This window comes from Mesocricetus auratus, unplaced genomic scaffold, assembly GCF_017639785.1.
Source record: "Mesocricetus auratus isolate SY011 unplaced genomic scaffold, BCM_Maur_2.0 Super-Scaffold_100022, whole genome shotgun sequence".
In the NCBI taxonomy this organism is placed as follows: domain Eukaryota; kingdom Metazoa; phylum Chordata; class Mammalia; order Rodentia; family Cricetidae; genus Mesocricetus; species Mesocricetus auratus.
The window spans coordinates 20,711,955-20,731,309 of record NW_024429203.1 but is presented as its reverse complement, the minus strand read 5'-3'; the positions used below and the strand labels follow the sequence as shown (position 1 = coordinate 20,731,309).

Genomic DNA, 19,355 nt, shown 5'->3' with positions numbered 1-19,355 from the left:
TATTCTTTTTGGGTATAACCCTTTATTACCTTGATGCACACAGTTGTTTGACACATCAACTGTTTGTCTTCAATAGGATGAGAGCATCAAGGGGAAGCGATTTTGTTAGTCTTGCACACAGCTGAGTCCCCAGGGAAATTGTGACTTGGGTAGGCATTGCCAAACCTTCCATGGACATTGTCAAATTTACTTTCATCTCAGTAGCATAGAATAGTGTCTTTCTCTACAGCTAAGGGCACATTGTCTCATTTAGCTTTAATTTGCATTTTCTCATTATGAATGAATTTGAATGTCTTTACTCAAGAACCTTTATTTATTTATTTATTTATTTATTTAAAGATAGAACTCATGTAACCATGGATGGCCTGGAACTATATATGTATGTATATGCATATGTATGTATGTATATATATTTGGCAATGGCCTAGATCTCTTAGTCAAGCATAATTTTAAAAATGCGCTTCTTAGCAAGTTCGAGGACAGCTATGGGCTATACAGAGAAACCCTGTCCCCCTATGCTCTTTTTTGTGGGACATGTCTGCTAATGCTCCTTGATCTTTTATTGATTGTCAGTCTTCTTGTTGATTTCTGGGAACTCTTTATATAGTTGAGATTAGGCCCTTTCCGTGTGATATAAGACAGGTTGTATCTGTATGCTTGTTTTCCAGTTATTATTTTTCTTCTGAGTTTTTTGTTTAATTCCATCTACATTAAATATAGTAGACCAATAGGATGTAAATACTGCTTGTGAATTTTTTCAAGTTGATATTACTTCTTTAGTAACAAAGGATACGGAAAAAGGGGTATAAGGAGCCCTACAGCTAAATATTTTTTAAATCACATGAACTTCCTTTTCATAACAAGCAGTTTTTCTGATCCTTTGATTATTTTCCTTGGGCAGAGGCTGTGGGTGTCTGAGGAAAATTGTAACCATAAGGACAGCCTCCATCCAGGGAGTGCCGTCATGACTTTCCTTTGCCTTATGAGAACAAATTGATTTTTTAAGATTTATTTTATTTTGCATGCACGAGTGTTTTACCTGCACAGATAATTATGCATCAAAAGTGTGCCTGTTGCATACAGAGGCCAGAAGAACGCTTTATTGGATTTACAGATGGTTGTGAGCTACCATGTGGGTGCTAGGAAATGGTCCTTTCTAAGAGCAGCCACCACTCTTAACCACTGAGCCACCCCTCCAGCCCCCAAATTGACCTTTTATCACTTTAATGAACAACATATTGAGAAGGTGAGCCAGCAGGGCTGCTAAATGTGGGGGGAGGGCGTTAGCTTAGAAATTTGTTCTGTGACTTCTGCAGGCACACAGTTGTGTTGGAGATGTTGGTCTACTTTATTTCAGATGCTTAGATGTCTAGTACTGGAATTCCAGGTTACTTGAGGGATTTCTCCCTAAATTTCCCCCATAGTAAGTAAGAGTGCAAGCTGATCTTTCTGAGAGTAACACAGTCTTGATCCACCATGCCTGGCAGCCTGGGAGCATCAGGCAGGGGAGGCAGGGGTCAGGGCATAGAAAACTAGAAAATATATGTCCAGAGACTGGCAAGGCAGGGCAGGAAAAGACCTGTAAGGGGGTGGGGGACATTCAAGGATGTCCCACACAGCTTCCAGGTGGGGCTTCCTGGTGCGTGAGGCAGGTGGGGCCTAGTGGGTGACTATGCTTAGAAGTAGCCAATGGTTATAATTTTTCCATGGAAGACAGAATGAGAAGTATCTAAGAGTTGGAGAGAAGCTGGAAGGCAAGCAGATGCCAGAGCATAGGAGTCTGTAGATGGAGTCAATCCCAGGGTTAGGAGGTGCAAATATGGATGAGGGAGGGGGGTTGGGATGAGAGGTATGAGGTGGTCTGTCTCTAGACCATGGCTTCCTCTTTTGGCCGGAGAAAGGGATAATAGAAATGAGCTCATCTCAAAATATGTCAAGCAGGGTTTCTTCCTCTCTGCCTTTTAAAAATACCCAGCAGCCTCCTTTTCATTTGCATATCCTCTAGGCTAGAGGAAGTACTTTAATCAGTACTTCTAATTGTGGAGAAGAGAACATGTCACCAGCCACCCCCACACGAGCATCTGATCAGGAAGAATGGATTTCTCCCACGCCGGGCCCAGGCTGCTGGCTTCTCCAACACTTTCCTCAGAGTCCAGATTGTAGGGTCGACGTCAAGTCTTCCCCCAGTGTGAAATGAGACTCTCCCTTTTCTATTTCTTGTCTCCTTCCTGTATATGTTCACATGCAGGTGTTTTGGAGATAGGGTCTTTTGTTGAACTTGGGGCTCACTGGTTAGACATCTTCTCCACCTTCCCACCTTTGGGATCATGAGACACCACACCCTGCTTTTCACAAGGTTCTCATGCTTGTATTACACCAGCTTTACTGGCTGGACCATCTACCCAGTTCTGTTTCTTCCTTTGAAAAGGATATGTTTTCTGATGAACATGGCCTTGACCATCTATCTCAGGAGGAATTAAAAATGATCCTCATCTTCCTTGTGCTAAGTTCCACAGGGCATGTAGAACTGTGTATAGGCAGCCACATAAATGATTCCCTTGGCTCCATGCCTGAGTCATCTCTGCATGGCTACTGTGGGGTTCTTTTCTTGACTTCCCAATTAATATTTCATTTGCTGGTTAATCAGGCTTGGTGTTTACTTTTTCAGTGTTGGAAACTTGGGCATATCAGTGGTCTTCCCAGTGTATGGGTGGTGCTGTATTTGAGGACACTAGCTCAGACTCAGACCTTCTCCAGTGTAGTCTGATCTTAACCTGAATTGGCAATTGGGCTTGGAATCTATAGTTGTGATCCATGCATCCAATGCAGTGAGTATCTCTTCATCCAGGGATTCTATTATCCCAGCTTCCCCAGGCCAGCGTCACATGTCCAGGAAGATTACATGAAAGCATGTAATGCAGTGGTTAAGAGGCACCATTATATTGTCAAGAGACTGACTCCAAAATTCACCCAGCCCCAGCACTTTCATCTTGAGCTAAAACTCCTATAGAAACGTTGATAAAGACTGTCGCAGAGATATGTGGCTAACACGGGAAGGAGAAAGAGGAGCACTTGGAGGACAGTGATTTGAACTTGATCTCAGAGGAGAGTAGGGTTTAGGTGTAAGGACTGGAGTTGGTACAGAGGGCACCTCTACATAAGATGTTCACAGAAGCATAGAGACGTGTGCCTGCCCTCTCTGGAGGATACCTAGCATGTCGGCTAAACAGGTGCTTCATGGGGGATGAAATGGACTGGCAGTATGAGTCCAGATGGCATGGGTTAGTGATGTCAGCGGGAAAGGGAGGAAAAGGCCTGAGGGATAGGCCACTTGACTCACAGAGTCCTAATGTGCTGTACTTTTTAGGCTACGGCACCTGGGGAAAATGCCTCACCTCTGAGCTTCTGAGCTTGGGGCCAGGAACTTGTGAGTGCCTCCGGTCTCACTCATTTTATTCAGAGCCTCCCTGCCTTTTGCTTTTTCTGCTCTTTGAAAGTAGGGCCAGAGATGGCCTTGAGCTAATCCCAGGACGCTTTGGAAACAGCCATAGCAGAGTAAAAACTGTACAAGTAGCAGTTCCCCAACTTCTGTTCCTAGTTAAGGAACAAGCAAAGGCACATGCTTGAGGCAGAGTGCCATTTGTAACTGGCACCGTGGGGTCTTAGATCCTGAGCAATTGTCCACACAGCGAAATGTCCGTGCCTCTAGTGATTAAATAGGAAATGGTAACAGTTGCTTCTTCCTTCCAGGGGAATCGACCCCTATGACCAGCCAAACACTATCTACATTGAGCGGCACGAACCTTTCGGGTTCTCCACAGTGTTTCGCAGTACAGACTTCTTCCAGTCCCGAGAAAATCAGGAAGTAATCCTGGAGGAAGTGAGGGACTTTCAGCTTCGGGACAAGTACATGTTTGCAACAAAGGTGGTGGTAAGTTGAGAATGCTCAGCAGTACGCTGCTCCGACAATTCCCTTGCTGGTCTGGCATCCACCTGGGTGAGTTTGCATGACATCAACTGGGTGATGCACTTGGGGTAACTTGGCTGAAGGATCCCCAAGGGCATGGAAGGTGCTAGATCAGAGTAGAGAATCTGGTTGTCTCCCAGTAACCAAGCACTGTAGACAAAGACAGATTTCTTTTCTGGTGTATGTGTTTATATGCATATGTTAGTATATGTGTGTGCAGGTGTGTGTGTGTGTGTGTGTGTGTGTGTGTGTGTGTGTGTGTGTGTGTGTGTGTAGGCCACTGCCTGGTTGGTTTCTTTTCAATGTAAACTTATCTCTTTGAGATTTTTGGGCACTTTCATTTACATAGCTAATAGGATGTTAATAGGATGTGTAGTCATTGGTTAGTGGGTGTTAATACTCAAAGACAAGCAGTAATTAAGCTTCCAGCTGTCATTAGGTTGATACTGCTGAACCTTAAGAAGGTCCTTCCCTTTGGTTTGAGGTGCAAGAGCCAGGTGCTGAAATGGAGGCTTGCTCGTTCCAAATCAGAGTGGATCGCTTAACAGGACTCTGTGATCCTGTTCAAAGGGACAAAGTGGGCTCTGGCAAGAGCTTCTTGGATCCCAGCTACTGGGAGCTGCAGCTTTGCTCACTGGCTGTGAAAAGTCTCTGATACCTGGGCGTCTGTCCTGCTTTCTGTCACTGCAAAGTTAGGGACTGAAGCCAGATACAGTGTTTTTCTCCAGGTTCTCCTTTATTTCTGCAGTTGGTAGCAGACAGGGCAGAAGCAGGCCAGCCTCCTTGATAGACTTCCAGGGTACTTGCCAGCAGGGAAAGCAGGGAGGAAGGTTGGAGGAAGGGTACAGGGGGCTAAAAGCTATAGACATTCTCCATTTAGGACCTCACAAAAATGTGTTTTCTTTCTTTCTTCCTTCTTTTCTTTCTTTTTGTATTTTGTGTTTTTCAAGACATGGTTTCTCTGTGTAGCTTTGGAGCCCATCCTGGAACTCACTCTGTAGACCAGGCTAGCCTTGAACTCACAGATATCCACCTGCCACTGCCTCCTGAGTGCTGGAATTAAAGGTGTGTGCCACTACCACCCGGCCATGCTTTCTTATTTTATTAAAATTTACATTACATTTATTTATTTATTTTGTGTTTGTGTGTGTGTGAGAGAGAGAAAGAGAGAGAGAGAGAGAGAGAGAGAGAGAGAGAGAGAGAGAGAGAGAGAGAGAGAGAGAGAGAACAACTTGTAGACTTTAGTTCTCTCCTTCCACCATTTGGGTCCTGGGGTTTGAGCTTCAGTCATCGGCCTTGACCAAAAGCACCTTTTCTCCTGAGTCATCTCACTGGCCCACAAAATGTTTTATTTTTAAAAGTTGTTAAAAGTTGTTTTAGGGCTGCAGAGATGGCTCAGTGGTTAAGAGCATTTGCGGGTCTTCCAGAGGACCTGAGTTCAAGTCCCAACACCCACATGGCAGTTCACATCTGTCTGTAACTCCACTTCCAGGGTACCATAACATCTTCATACAGACATACATGCAGGCAAAATATTAATGCACATAAACTAATTTTTTAAGTTGTTTTATGTTTTTAATTTATGTGTGTCTCTGTGTGGGAATGTGCACATGAGTGCAGGTGCCTGTGAAGGCCAGAGCTGTTAGAGTCCCTTAAGATGGAGTTATGGGTAGTGGTGAACTGCTGCTTCCCATGAGTGCTGGCATCAAGCACTCATATTCTGCAAAAGAGCAATACATGCTCTTAACCTCAGAGTCATCTTTCCAGCCCCCACAAATGGTTTTTTAAACCACTGAATTGTGGCCACTTTTTTTCTTCTTGCATTGACTCCTCGATCATCGCTTTCTTGCTTTGCCTGGCTTTTGCTTCTACATACCCATGAACACACATGTGTACAAACATACACATGTGCACACGTGTACACACACATGCTTTCAGAGTAGCTCAAGAACATGCCCGGCTCCAATTGCTTTGGACATGAGTAGGGTAATAGAAAACAGGCCCCGGCATTGATGCTTCGTGACCCAAATCAGATAACCCTGAGTTCTTTTGCAGCCTGAAACCTTATCTCTGGTTCCCCAGTGGCTGTGGGAGTTTCCTGTTTGAAGTCTTTGGGTTGGAATTAATGTGTGGCTTTAATTTCTCAATTCTCACACTCACTGGTGATGCCCTGGCTTGTCTTTGCTTTTGCCTGAGTGGGTCCTGAGGTAGATGGCTGCTGTTCCTTCTCTTAGCCTGCAATTCCTGGATCTCATGCCCAAGCATTAAAGGACAATAGTGGGAGCTGTCTGTGTTCCTCTCCAGTCTAACCATAGGCACAGCCGCTCTCTAGTGCACCTGAGGAGTTTCTGTAGCTCCTGGGGGCATGTCTGCTTTCAGGGTCACTGATGTGACACCCAGTAGCAGTATGAAGTCGAGTTGAATATGTGCTGCCCTGGACCCACACAAGTGAAAACAACCCCCACAAAAGAGTCCACTTTTGAATTTTGGAAGGATGTATGATGGTTAGTCTTGCCATGATGACTTTGCATTGAGAGGTACAAGAAGGTTAGTGAAGCACACTTCTGGAAGGCTCTCTAAGGATATATTCACAGAGGATTAACTGGAGGAGAAAAGATACCCAGAGAGTGGGGGTCACCAGCCTACCCATAGTCTGGGGACCTGGCAGGAATAAAAGAGGGAGAAACAGGAAGTGTGTCATCTTCTTTGTCTTTTCTGTCCTCCAATGACGTGACTTGCTCTGCCATGTCTTCCCTGCCACTGTAGACTGGACCTCTAAAACTGTGAGCCAAAATTAGTCATTTCTTCCTTTAATTGGTTTATCTCAGTATTTGCCACAGTGAGATACAGTCTAACCAGTACAGTTAATATTGCTGTGTTGAACGTCTCTCTGCCTAAGAGCCTCATGAGCAGATGCTGCCTAGTCAATGGTATTCACGCTTTGCCTCCTGTGTGGGGACAGGACTCTGGGTTTCAAGGCCATGGGTGCGGCTTGCATCTGTGGTTCTAGGTAAGTTTTGCCAGGCCCACACTCTTCTCTTAGGAGCACCTGCAGCATCATTGCCCAGGAGCAGATGCTACTAGTACACATTGCAGGGCTAAATGCACGCCCCCCCACAGCATCAAAGCGAATTTCAAGAGTTCTAAGGAAGGGACTGGAGAGAGGGCTCTGCAGTTAAGAGTATTTGCAGCTCTTCTTCCCATAGGACTTCAGTTCCTAGCAACCGCAAGAGATGGCTCATGACTACCTGTAGCTCCGGCTCTTAGGTTATCTGATGCTTTCTTCTGGCCTCTGTGGGCAGCACCTGCATGCATGTGGCAAGCGCACACACATTTTAACACTGAGTTATCTTGCTGCTCTTAAATTCTTGTATTCCGTGTAGAGTCTCTGTATAAGATTTGGATACTCTCTGTGGGGTTGTCTTTTCGCCTCTTTATTTATGTCCTTGTTAGCAAAAGATAATCTGTTTCTTTTTTTTTTTTTTTTTGGTTTTTCGAGACAGGGTTTCCTTTGTATTGTTTTGGAGGCTGTCTTGGAACTGGCTATGTAGACCAGGCTGGCCTCAAACTCACAGAGATCCACCTGCCTCTGCCTCCCGAGTGCTGGGATTAAAGGTGTGAGCCACCAACACCTGATGCAAAAGATAATCTTAATGTTGATGAAATGTAATAGATCTACTGTTCATTTGTTACATTTGCTGCTGCTATTTCCTTTGTCTTCTTCTGCCCCATTTTTGTGCCACTAGGGATGGAACCCAGGGTCTTGGGCATGGCAGACAATGTGCCTGACCATTGATCTTCCGGTTGCCTTAGTGCCTACAATTGATACAGTCATTTTAAGAAACGACTGATGGCTCTTTTCTGCCAGTTAAGATCTCCTGTCAATGCCTGGAATGCAGTTTTCTTTTGAGTTGGTATACTTGTGAGGAGGTGTGTGCTGGCTTGAATGAAAAGTGCCCCCCTACTCTCGGGCATCTGAACACCTCATCCCAGCTGATATCATTATTTAGGTGGTCCAGCCTGCTGGAGGAAGTAAATCCCTGGAGGTGGGACTGGAGATGAAAAGCCCTGTGCTATCTCCTGCTTGCTGCTTGCTGCCATGCCTCCATGCCATGGCGGACTCTTATCCTGGCTTGGCCATGGTATTTTATCACAGCAACAGAAGACTAACTCATATAGGATACATGAATGCACATCCATATGTTAAGGATGGAAGCCAGGGCTTCCTACAGGCCATGCAAGTCATCTACCCAAGTTTTGACTGAATGTGGTGATATATTATTTATGATTTGTTAAAGCTTACGTGAGGATTCAGGAAGCAAAGTCAGCCTCAAGCTGTAGAGGTCAGGAAGTGGCGGCATACACCTTTAATCCCAGGACTCAGGAAACAAAGGCAGATGGATCTCTCTGAGTTCAAGGCCACCCAGGGCTACACGAGATTGAATCAGTCTAAAAGAGAAACAGAGCTCACACCTTTAATCGCAGCACTAGAGAGGTATAAAAGATAGGAGCAGGGTCTTCAATAGGCTCAGTGTCAGGATTCTGTAGCCATATAGCAATCAGAGTGAATCTGAGGAGCAGTGAAGTCTGGAATTGCAGTGTGAGGATTGATGGAACCAGGGTCACCTTTCAGTCTAAGGTAGAGGTAAGTAGCTTAGCAGCTTTGCTTTTCTGATCTTCAGAAAAGCTTGCACACCAATATCTGTCTCTGGGTCTTTTATTTATTGTGCTACAACTGAAGAACACTTGTTGTCAGTGTACTGTTCATAGACTTGCACTTAGCTGACTTTTCTTTATATAGCCCAGGGAATGGTGCCACCCACAGTGGGCTGGGCCCTCCTATATCAATTAGCAATCAGGGCAGTTCCCTATAGACATGCTTACAGGCCAGGAGATTGAGGCAAATCCTCAACCCTGGCTTTCAGATGATTCTAGACTATGTCAAATTGTCAGTTAAAGCTTTCCAGGACATTTTGTTGTTGAAAACCACACAGTTACTATAATGCAGTGGCTCTTGATACCTGCTCCCTGGGTCTATGTTGCTGTTTATTCAGAGAGTTTCTGTTTCTGAAAAGACTGCTCTTTGTTGTACATATACCGAATTGTCTGTGGTTTGGTTTAGCAGACAGCAGTGACTGTTAGAAATTTCCTTGTGTGCATTGAGGAGGCTGCTCTGCCTTCCTAGTGGACTCTGGTGTGGGGTAAAGCTTCCTGTTCCCTGCCTGTGAGTTCCAGAGTCATCCCACCCTTCGCTTCTGCCTTCTGTGGAGCCCTCCCGGTTAGCTGGATGTAGGCCAGACTCTGTTTTATTCTTCCTAGAGTGTACTCACAGCTCTTATGTGCTTGGCCGTAAAGATTCCTAGAAATCTTTTCAGAGCTTTTCAAACAATGCCTCTTAGGACCATTTTCTTTCTGGGTTTTCTTTTTAAGCTTTGGTTAGCCCTGCTGCCTCTGGCAATCTCAATGTTAAACTGTCAGTTGTCAGTTGCTGTCCCCCAGGCACACCCTGACTGGCTATTGGATTCTGTGTATGTGTGTGTGTGTGTGTGTGTGTGTGTAGGGTCAAGTGTCAGGCAGGATTTTTTGGGGGGGCAGGGGAGGGTGAACAGTTCTGTCCTGTCCAGTAACCCCTCAGATATTAGGGCTGTGAGGTTGTGGGTTTCCAAGGCTACCTCAGAGTTAGAGAGAGAGGGGTGAGAGTAGGGCATGCGAGAACACAGCAAAGTCCACCATGCTTGCCAAGATCCAGCTGTTGTATTTCAATAAATACCACTTGGGGTTTCGCCAAACTTTATGCAGTTCTCAGAAACCTGGGAAAGTTGGTTTTTGAGAGTGTTAGTGTTTTTCTTGCTTTTATGGGGGCAGTTTTAGGGCTCCCTACCTTGTCATTCTGGAAATGATGCCAATTAATATTAACTTTGTAAACTTTATTGTGGTCTTTTCCTGATCTACACAAAAGAACGGTTCATACTGATCTGACTTCCTCATTGCCCCCATCCGTCTTCAGCATCCTCACACACACCAGCCCCACTAGCTGTCTACCCTTTATTTAATTTGTCTCCCCCTAGGATGGTTTTTTACTTCTTATAGCATATGTTTTTATTAATTCTTCTTACAATGTATACATATATACAATATATTTTGATCATAGTCTCCCTCCCATCCCTCCCCCAACTCCTGGATCCATCCCCCCCACTTCCACACACCTTATAGCATCTTGTCCTTTTTTTGTTGGTTTGTTTTGTTTTGATTTATAATCCACTGAATCCAACTTGTGCTGCCATGTACTGCTGTTACTCACGGGTGTGAGACCACCACTGGAGCGTGCTTGACCTACCAGGAGCCACACTCTTGGAGAAAATCAGCTCTCTCCCAGAAGCTGCTCCACTATTGGTGGAGGCTGTGAGCCCTCCACCCCCATGCTGGAATGTCGACTGGCTTGATGTTGAGCAGGTCTTGTGCAAGCAGTCATAGCCGTGCGTGTTCATATTCTTTGGTCCTGTCGTGTCTAGAAGGCATTGTTTTGCACAGGTCCTCCTCAACTACTGGCTCTTAGAATCTTACTGCCCCTCTTCTGTAATGCCCCTTGAACTTTGGGAGGGTGGGTATGATATAGATGTCCCATTTATGACTGACACTATTTCTCTGTACTTTGACCAATTGTGAGTTCTGCCTGGGCCACCATCTACTCCACAAAGAAGCTCTCTGGTGGAAGTCTGAGAGCTGCACTCATCTATGGGTATAGAAAGACCTATTTGGAGGACTATGTCCATTTAGCAAAATGATAGTAGTAGGTTTGTCCCTGTGGCCTATGAGCTCCCCAGCTGTGGATTCTTGGTCAAATTCACAGTACCAGGCAAGTGTTTCCTCCACGGTATAGTCCTCTTAAATCCAAGCAGAAGACTATCGGTTTCTTTTATAACATTCATCCCATCATTTCACCTATAGGCATTTCTTGCCATATTGATCATTTTGTAGCTGACAAAGTTCATAACTGGATGAAGGTGTTGGTGACTTTTACTGCTTAGCAGCCTCCTTTTGGTACTGTGAAAGCTAGCCAGCCAGTTGTAGTTTATCCATGCTTTATTTATGCTTGTTTGTTTTTTCTTAGATGAGGTATTGCACTGTCACCCAGGTTGGTCTCTAACTCCTAGGCTAAGATGATTCTCTTGTTTCAGCCTCCCAAGCAGCTGGGATGTACTAATCAGATTAGTGTTACTACTGGGACAAAATACATGAAGGAAGGAAATAATTTCAAAGAGAAAGATTTGTTTGCATCAAGGATTTCAGAGCTTTCAGTGCATAACCGTTAGGAGGATGAGGCTGGGCGTGGCACTCACTTTATGGTGCCCAGAAGCAGAGAAAAGCCAAGACCCGCCGTCTCGCTCCTTTCCAGCTTTTTATTCCACCTGGTTCCCAGCCAGCCTGGGGACAGTGCCTCCCTGTGTTCCGAGGGCCATTTCTCTTCTGTTACTCCTTTCTGGAAATGCCCCTGCCCCCAGACACACACAGGGTTGTGCTTTCCTCATCCCTAAGTGTTTCTTTTGTCCTTTTCTTTCTTTTGGTTTTTTAACACAGGGTTTCTTCTGTGGCTGCCCTGTAACTCGATCTGCAGACCAGGCTGGCCTCAAGCTCAACAGAGATCCATCTGCCTCTGCCTTCCGAGTGCTGGAATTAACACCACCGCCAGCCCTAGGTGTTTCTTAGTGTGATCAGATTGACAAGATGAATCATCCATAGCAGGAGAGGCCTGGGCCACTCCATTGGGTGTCTGTGTTTTATGACAGATGCTCCCTGCAGGGAACTGTAAGTAGTGATGATTCCCTGAAGCTTTGTCACTGTTCCAGGGGAAAGTAACATTGACTGCTCTAGCTGAAACTCAGGAGCCTCTGCTATTGTCCTCATGTCGCCAGGCACCTTGGGTGGTTTCCTACTGTCTGGCAGTCTTCCCTAGTTGAAACTGCTCTGAGATTTAGAGGTGAAGAACTCATTGCAGCATCCTTTGGCCTTTGTGGCTAAGAATATGTCATTTCTTAGTCACTCCTTGATTGCTTACTACTTCTTTGCTTTGACATCAGCGCAAGTCTAAACTGAAATCCACATCATGCTATCATCAGAACCGAAAACTCGAAACTTAAAAAAGTAACACTTTCCATAAAGTATCGAATTCTAGACCATTCATCCAGACGAATGCATTTAGATAATCCCTAGTTGTTTGTTGTATGTGTTGATGGGTCTAGTCGTGGATTCAGCCTTTCAGGCTTATCAATCCAAAATGAAAGTTTGGCAAGCTTATTATGCTGGCTCATGCCTGTAAGCCCAGCACTTAAGAGGTACTAACAGGAGTGCCAGGGGTTCAAGGTTATCTATTCTCAACTACACAGTATGTTCAGGCCAGCTTGGGCTACATGAGCTCTTGTTTCAGGAAAAACAAAAATCTGCTTTTAAAAACGAATTTATTCTTCTCCTTAGAATGTGCTCTACAAGTGGTGTGCAGCTGTAAAAGAGATAGTATGTACCTGTGCATTTTGTTAGAGAGTGCTTCTGGAAATCATCTTGGTGCCAGTCATCAGCTGTGAAATGAAAAGATGTCTGAGAAACATGACCAATGAAGAAAGGCTAAATTGTGGGTTAGCAAGATTTACATCCTGTCTTTTTGAAGAAGTTGATCAGTCTTTTCTTTATTGTGACCCAGTTTGTGTGCAAAACACTGGATTGCACACATCAGTTTGGAATTATGTGGAGTCACTAATAGCAGACTAGAAATTAAAGTGATGGCCAAAATGGGTGTTTTGTCTTTCCCGTGTTGCCTCAGGTAGACGAGCAAGCTAAGGCTAAGGTTATGATTGTGTCTTTCCATTCCACCATCCTATGGAGTTATTCCTATTCTTAACATTCCCGCACTGGCCTTTGAGTCTTTACCCAGTTGGGAAGACTAAGGATAACCAGAATGGCCAAAATGGTAGAGGTACCAGCTTATTGGTGCTTTTAAGTAGCCTTCCTCAAAGCCAGCATGACATCTCTCTTTGCATTTCATTAAGCAGAACTTGACTATGTGACTATGCCTGATGAGGAGAACATAAAGAATGGAGATCTTTCCTCTGGGCCCTGCTGTTCGGGAGGGACAGGAGGCAGACTTGTCATCACTATATTGTGTTTAATAGTGCACGTGCACAGAGCTGTCTGCCAGTGGACTCCCTGGAAGGTGGCATGGGAAGAGGAAGGACAGTGGGAGCGGAACTCTTCATTTTGTCTTATGCTAACAAAACCCTGTGGTTTATTAAGATCTTCAGAGCCTGACAATGTCCTGCATAGTCAATAGTGTGTCATGATCTCATTGCTAATAAGTTTCTTGATGGTCATAAAACAATACATAATGCTTTCAGAATACCTTAGGGTGAACCAGAATTATCTCAGTTTAGTAATAATTCTCTCAGAGGCAGGGAAAGGGTGCCTTTTAAAACCTTGAAAAAATTAATGTAGTGGTCTGTGATTTTTGTCTTTATGGGCTAAGAGTGGTGTGTGAGTGTGTGTGTGTGTGTGTTTGTGTTTGTATGTATGTATAATATATATGTATATCTTCCCCCATATTCCTAAGCCACCTTGCAAATAACTATTGAAAGTTTTTTCCAGTTTCTTTTTTTTTATTTTTAAGGTTAAAGCATCTTCCCCTCCCCAGACTTTAAGCTCTCACATCCTCCTTCTACTTTCATGATCACACACAGGTGTGTTCGCCCAGATTGCACATATAAAAGAAGAACATGGAATTTGTCTTTCTTAGTTAGGCTTATTTCCAGTTGTATACATTTCCCTACAAATGTCATGATGCCGTTGTTCTATAGGGCAGAATGAAATTCCGTTGTGTAAATGTCTAACATTTTCTTTATCTAGGCTTGTTCTGTTTCTTAGCCATTGTGATTAGACTTGACTATGCAAGGGCTGCTGTGGTATGCTGACGGTCATTTGAACGTATATCCAGGAGTGGCTTGCTGAGCCAGAGCAGGGTTCATGTTTACATTTTGAGGAGACTCCACACTGACTTCTGTAGGAGGCCGTCAAGTTTACTTTTCTGCAGTCAAGAGGGCTCCACATACCTGCCAGCATTTGTTTTCTTGATAATAGCCATTTTGACTGGTGTAAGATGGAATCTCAAAGTAGTTTTAATTCTCATTTCCCTGATGGTTAAGAACATGGAACACTTTTTGATATATTTATTGGCCTTTGTATTCCTTCTGTTGAAAATTCAGGTAAAGTTGGGCCCTTGGTATTGCTGTGAAATAGCTTATTTTAGGGAAAAGAATTTGAAGCACTGAAAAAATATGATATGCAATATATATTTTTCATGGGTGTATGTATTCATTGGAAGTCATGAAGATCTTTGTATGCATAGGACACCTTAACATTTTCATGACCCCAGCAATGGTTTAAAATCTCTACAATGCCACATGGGATATTCAGTATTGTGTTGAGTATTCTGTTCTATCAGAAAGTATATATTCTATCAAAAGATCCTACTCCACGGGAAATATTCATAGATTGGTACATGGAACCACCAAGGATTCTACCAAGTCTTGCAAGTTGAAGCCTTGTGACTGGATAGCTTTGTGAGCGTTGTATGATGTGTGGCTGGTCTAACCTGTGCTGGCTCTGCTCTGTCTATATTCCACAGCTTTCTCCTGTTCTAATGCTCCGTTTTATGCACTGGTGGCTTCTGCTACCCTCCCCATGTTCAAGTTCTCTTTTCATACCACTTCCCCCCCCCATCAGATATCCACAGAGTGTCTGTAGGAGGTGTAGACCGGGGGTCCTGTACTAAACAGCTAAGCTCAGGGCGAGTCACAGACTGCTTTGTGTTTTCGGTGGGATCAGAGGGGTCCGACTTTCCTTTTCCCCATGTTTTGAGGGCCTGTCATCTGGCACAATTAATTTTTCTCTCCTCTTCTTTGGCAGCATCTTCCAGGCAGCCAGCAGCAGTCATCGGTCCAGCTCTGGGTCTCCTTTGGCCGGAAGCCTATGAGAGCAGCCCAGTTTGTCACAAAGCATCCTATTAATGTGAGTGAAGTCTGTTGGAAGGGGGCAGGGGAAGGGTGCTTGTCTCCAAGCATCATGGGAATGTCCTGCTGGCTGGCGGGAGCATTTTACATTCTCCCTGTGGGCACCCTCCAGAGAGGCCTCTGAAGAGACCTGTTATACTCTGGGCCTGCTGATCTGCTGTTGTGGACTTTACTGTTTGAAGTGGAGCTGAATGAGAGTCCTTTTTCCTGCTTTAAGTGGAGTAGGATTGGCAGAGGGGTTGGTGCCGGTCAGTGGCCTCATGTGCCAGTCCTCAAGCAATGGGAAGCTTGTGCATGGCACTTGCTGATTAACCATGTGCTGTATTGCTCGCCGATGGCTAAGGTTCTGAAAGAGGATGCATTCAGGTTCTACTTTGTAGGAACAGATGGATTAGAAAGACTGGGGACAGAGTGGAGAAACCATACAAGTCTGTGCTCAAAAGTCTTCTCTGTCAGTGCACACAGATCGCTAGGACAAAGAACTCTGGGTCCCAGGGCAGTGCCTGCAGTGAGGAGGTCTCCTCGGGAGGCGCTGGCATCAGCAGTTGGTTGATAGCTTAGTGGGGATATGTAACAGGAGTGATGATCAGTTCTTTCAGTTTTTAAGGGTTCTCTTAGTCTCCGTGGGGGAAGGAAGAGGAAATGAAATGCGTATTAATCTATATTGTGCCTTGTGCTAATAAAAGGTCTGCTGGGGAAAATGGGGAAGCGCCATTACCAAAAAGAGGTTTCTAGGTCACTTATGGAGGTCAGAGGCCCATTCTTTTTTTTAAAATTTTAATGATTTATTTTTGTTTTATGTACATTGGTGTTTTGCCTGCATGTCTGTGTGAGGCTGTCAGATCTCCTTGACCTGGAATTACAGACAGTTGTGAGCTGCCATGTGGGTGCTGGGAATTGAACCCAGGTCCTCTGGAAGAGCCATCTCTCCAGCCCCCAGAGACCCATTCTTGTGTTGTATTTTACCATTAAGCTCCATGTGTAGACCAGCATGGACACTTGAAAGGCATTTCAGCTTCTTTGTTCAGGTCCAGCCCTGGCTGCTGCCTTTGTAGTCACTTTCATCACTGGGACACTTGGAGTCATTACTTTCATGTGGGTAAGAGAAGCCCACCCACCAGGCATTGGTGGCACACGCCTTTAATCCCAGCACTCGGGAGGCAGAGGCAAGCGGATCTCTGTGAGTTCCAGGACAGCCTCCAAAACAATACAGAGAAACCCTGTCTCAGAAAAAAAAAAAAGAGAGAGAGAGAGAGAAGCCACCCATAAGGATAATTGTGTTTTTGACTATTTGTTTCCTGACTTTGGGTTCCAAAGGAATACTACATCGCAGATGCCTCAGAGGACCAGGTGTTCGTGTGTGTGAGTCACAGCAACAACAGTACTAACTTATACATCTCAGAAGCAGAGGGGCTGGAATTCTCCTTGTCCCTGGAGAACGTGCTGTACTATAGCCCAGGAGGGGTTGGCAGTGACACCCTGGTGAGGTAAGGAGACTGATTGTGTCTGTCCACCTTCCTCAGCCCCCTCCACCTCCGTTTCCTGGGTTAGCAGAGGTCACCAGCCTCTCCTTACTTCAGTGGTTTGTAATATTAGTTGCACATATGGCCTTGCTTGAGACTCTTCCCAAGGGTGCCCCACAGCCATCCCTGCATCTGGTGTCCCCAGACTGCAATTGACTTGGTCTAGAGTATGGTTCAGGTTGTCCCCAGGGAATTTCTGTGCCTAGCCAAGGCTGAGCGCTGCTGTTCTAGATGACATTTAGGACCTCAGATACTCTGTTAACCACTCCCTTGGGTTTTGTGGTCTCTGAGCCAGTCACAAAGAATGGTTGGAAGATGCCATCACTTCAGGGAACATAGTGACCCTGCTTCTAAGTGACTGATTGACAGCCTCTTTTAGAGGTAATTATAAGGTAGTATGAGATAACAAAGGCCCCAGTGTCATTGCTCCTTTAACTGTCAATCACAAGTGAATAGTAGAGTTTACTTGTTTTAATAACTAAAATTTATGAACCATTGTCCTTCAGGTCTTTCGCCAACTTTAGCGCCCCCACCCCCACCCTGGAGAACCCCATGGCTGTGGAGTGAATAGCGTGCAGCTTGCTAAAGACTTTTTCGTCTTTCTCATTTGTCAGATACTAGATGACTTTCTCATGATAAGACAGTGGGAGCCCAACCTGGAGAAGACTATCAAGGAAGCAGTGACCTCAGTTATGCCACCACAGGGTTTTTCCACACATCTAGACTGTCTTTTCTGTGTGACAGTTTCCTCCTGTGATTTCCGAGTCCCAGTTGAGGCATTGAAAATAGATTCATGTTAAGAGTGGTGGGCCAACATCCTGTTCAGCTTTCTTCTTGTTTTCACATTTTATCTCAGGGTGACAGGCTTTTAGATGTGCTCAATTCAGTGGCCTGTTGTCACTTGTGGCTCGGCCGTAGCCAGATGAAGTAGGATAAAGGGTGAGCTATCAGATGACCTGGGCAGGCTGGTTTAGAATAAACTCCTCTGAACTGGGTAGGGCAGCATCGTGCTGAGGAACTGGCTCTCATTTCTTTAAAGAAACGTGTGAGGACTCTGAATAGGGGATCACTCTGGCATCTGTGGGTTGTGCTTGGAGGAATCGCATGGAAAGCCATAGCAAACTGTAGGACTGTTGTAGGAACTAATGTGCTAACCACGCAGCAGACCCACTGGGGCAGTTTAAGAAGGAGCACTTGGCTTAGTCCATGGGGATGGCTGCCAGGATGTCGATTTTGTATGGGGAGTGGCTGAAGGGGGAAACCTGATGAATTGCCTGGCAAGTTTCAGCCCTGGATACCCAGGAAAGAAGGGGAGAAGTGTCCTGGTGTAGGCTGTTGAGGGTAAGATGGAAGAAAAGGGGCTCTTGGAAGAGAATGCTGACATGAAGTCTATTGTCCTAGTGCAAGCCAAAGAGGGAAATGAGGCAGGATTGGCACTGGAGTGGAGGAATTGTGAGGTAAAAGCTGACAGGAACTAAATGCTAAAACCCCAGGAAGATGGGCAGGGGAAAGAACTTGGGCTTGTCTGAGAGAAACTCAGGCCTCCCGATTGGGCATAACAAGCAGTGGGCCTCAGGATGGCAGATTTCTGAGGCAGGAGAACGGAAGTAAGCAGTGTAGAAGGCCAGAGCCTTTTAGCCCATTCCCCAATAGAGACCCAAGAAATCCCACGTTAGAGGGTTCGGTCTGTATCCCAGTATGTTCTGGGTGACTTTGCTCCTTCTGCCCACCAAGAGCAGTTTCATTAGTACTACTTATTTATGGTTGGCTGTGAGCCCAGCCTTTAACAGCTGAGCCATCTCCCAGGCCAGTACTACTTATGCATTGTCCCCTTTCCAGCAGCAGTGGTCTCTGTGTGTCTCCCTGTCTGAGGTGGCCCAGCCACCATCCAGCTCTGGGGCATAGGATGGGGAAGGCATAACCAGGCGTCTGCTTTATTGTACAGCCCACAGCTAAGAACCCCTGACATAAAGGGCATACTTCAAGTTTTAAAAGCCACCCATGAACCACGGTGACCATTCCTCACAGATGTGGCATTTGGAATGGGTATGCCATGTTAGTGAAACGCTCCCTTCTGGTGAGTGTGCTCTTAGCACAGCAGGTAAAACTGGGGAGACCCTTATTCTTTGGTCAACAAGTGCAACCTCGGGCTTTGTAGAGCCAGGCCGGCTGTCTGTGGTGTTGCACGGCCAAGCTGCAATAGATGCTGCTAGAACTCCTGACAGGTAACCCTGACGTGTCTAATACTCGTATTTCTACAGGCCAGGTTTGGCTGTGAGTCTCAGCATTGTCACTAGTGTCTGGCTCAAGGCTTCCCACTTCTCGAAGGGTTTTGATCAGTATTCAGAGCGAAGAAACGGATGTGGCTCTGTCGACTGCTTTATGGCGTCTTCTACATTCTCAATGTCCTTTTGGAAGTCGTGGGTTGGCTGAGCATCCTGGCCCTTAAAAACAGTTTTTATTTATTTCTTTTTCAAGAGCTGGTTATTTAACTATAAAGAAATGAGGTATGGTGCATGTTACACGGGTGAACTTTGCAAACAAGTAAGTGAAAGTAACAAGATATAAAGGGTATTGTATGATTCAATTTATACAGAATAGCCAGACCAGGCAATCCATAGAGACAGATCCGTAGAGACAGAAAGCAAATCTGTGGTTGCCAAGGCCTGGGAACCGAAGAAAACAGACAGTGCCTGCCAATAATGAAAATGTTCTGGAACTCACATTGCACAACATTGTGAACATACTTAATGCCTGTGGTATTGTGTGCTTTAAGATGGTTCAATATTGTGCTGCACACAATTCAAAATG

The 19,355-nt window shown here is 45.2% G+C and overlaps 1 protein-coding gene across 1 annotated transcript in view; it reads left to right on the top strand.

Moving 5' to 3' along the window:
• The window catches only part of Sorl1 (sortilin related receptor 1), a 163,899-nt gene that overhangs the window by 38,071 nt on the left and 106,473 nt on the right, over positions 1 to 19,355 (top strand). The window contains exons 6-8 of the mRNA XM_005069402.4: positions 3,751 to 3,931; positions 14,918 to 15,019; positions 16,339 to 16,508. Of these exons, the coding sequence (XP_005069459.1) occupies positions 3,751 to 3,931; positions 14,918 to 15,019; positions 16,339 to 16,508 (453 nt within the window). The remainder of the gene's footprint in view (positions 1 to 3,750; positions 3,932 to 14,917; positions 15,020 to 16,338; positions 16,509 to 19,355) is intronic.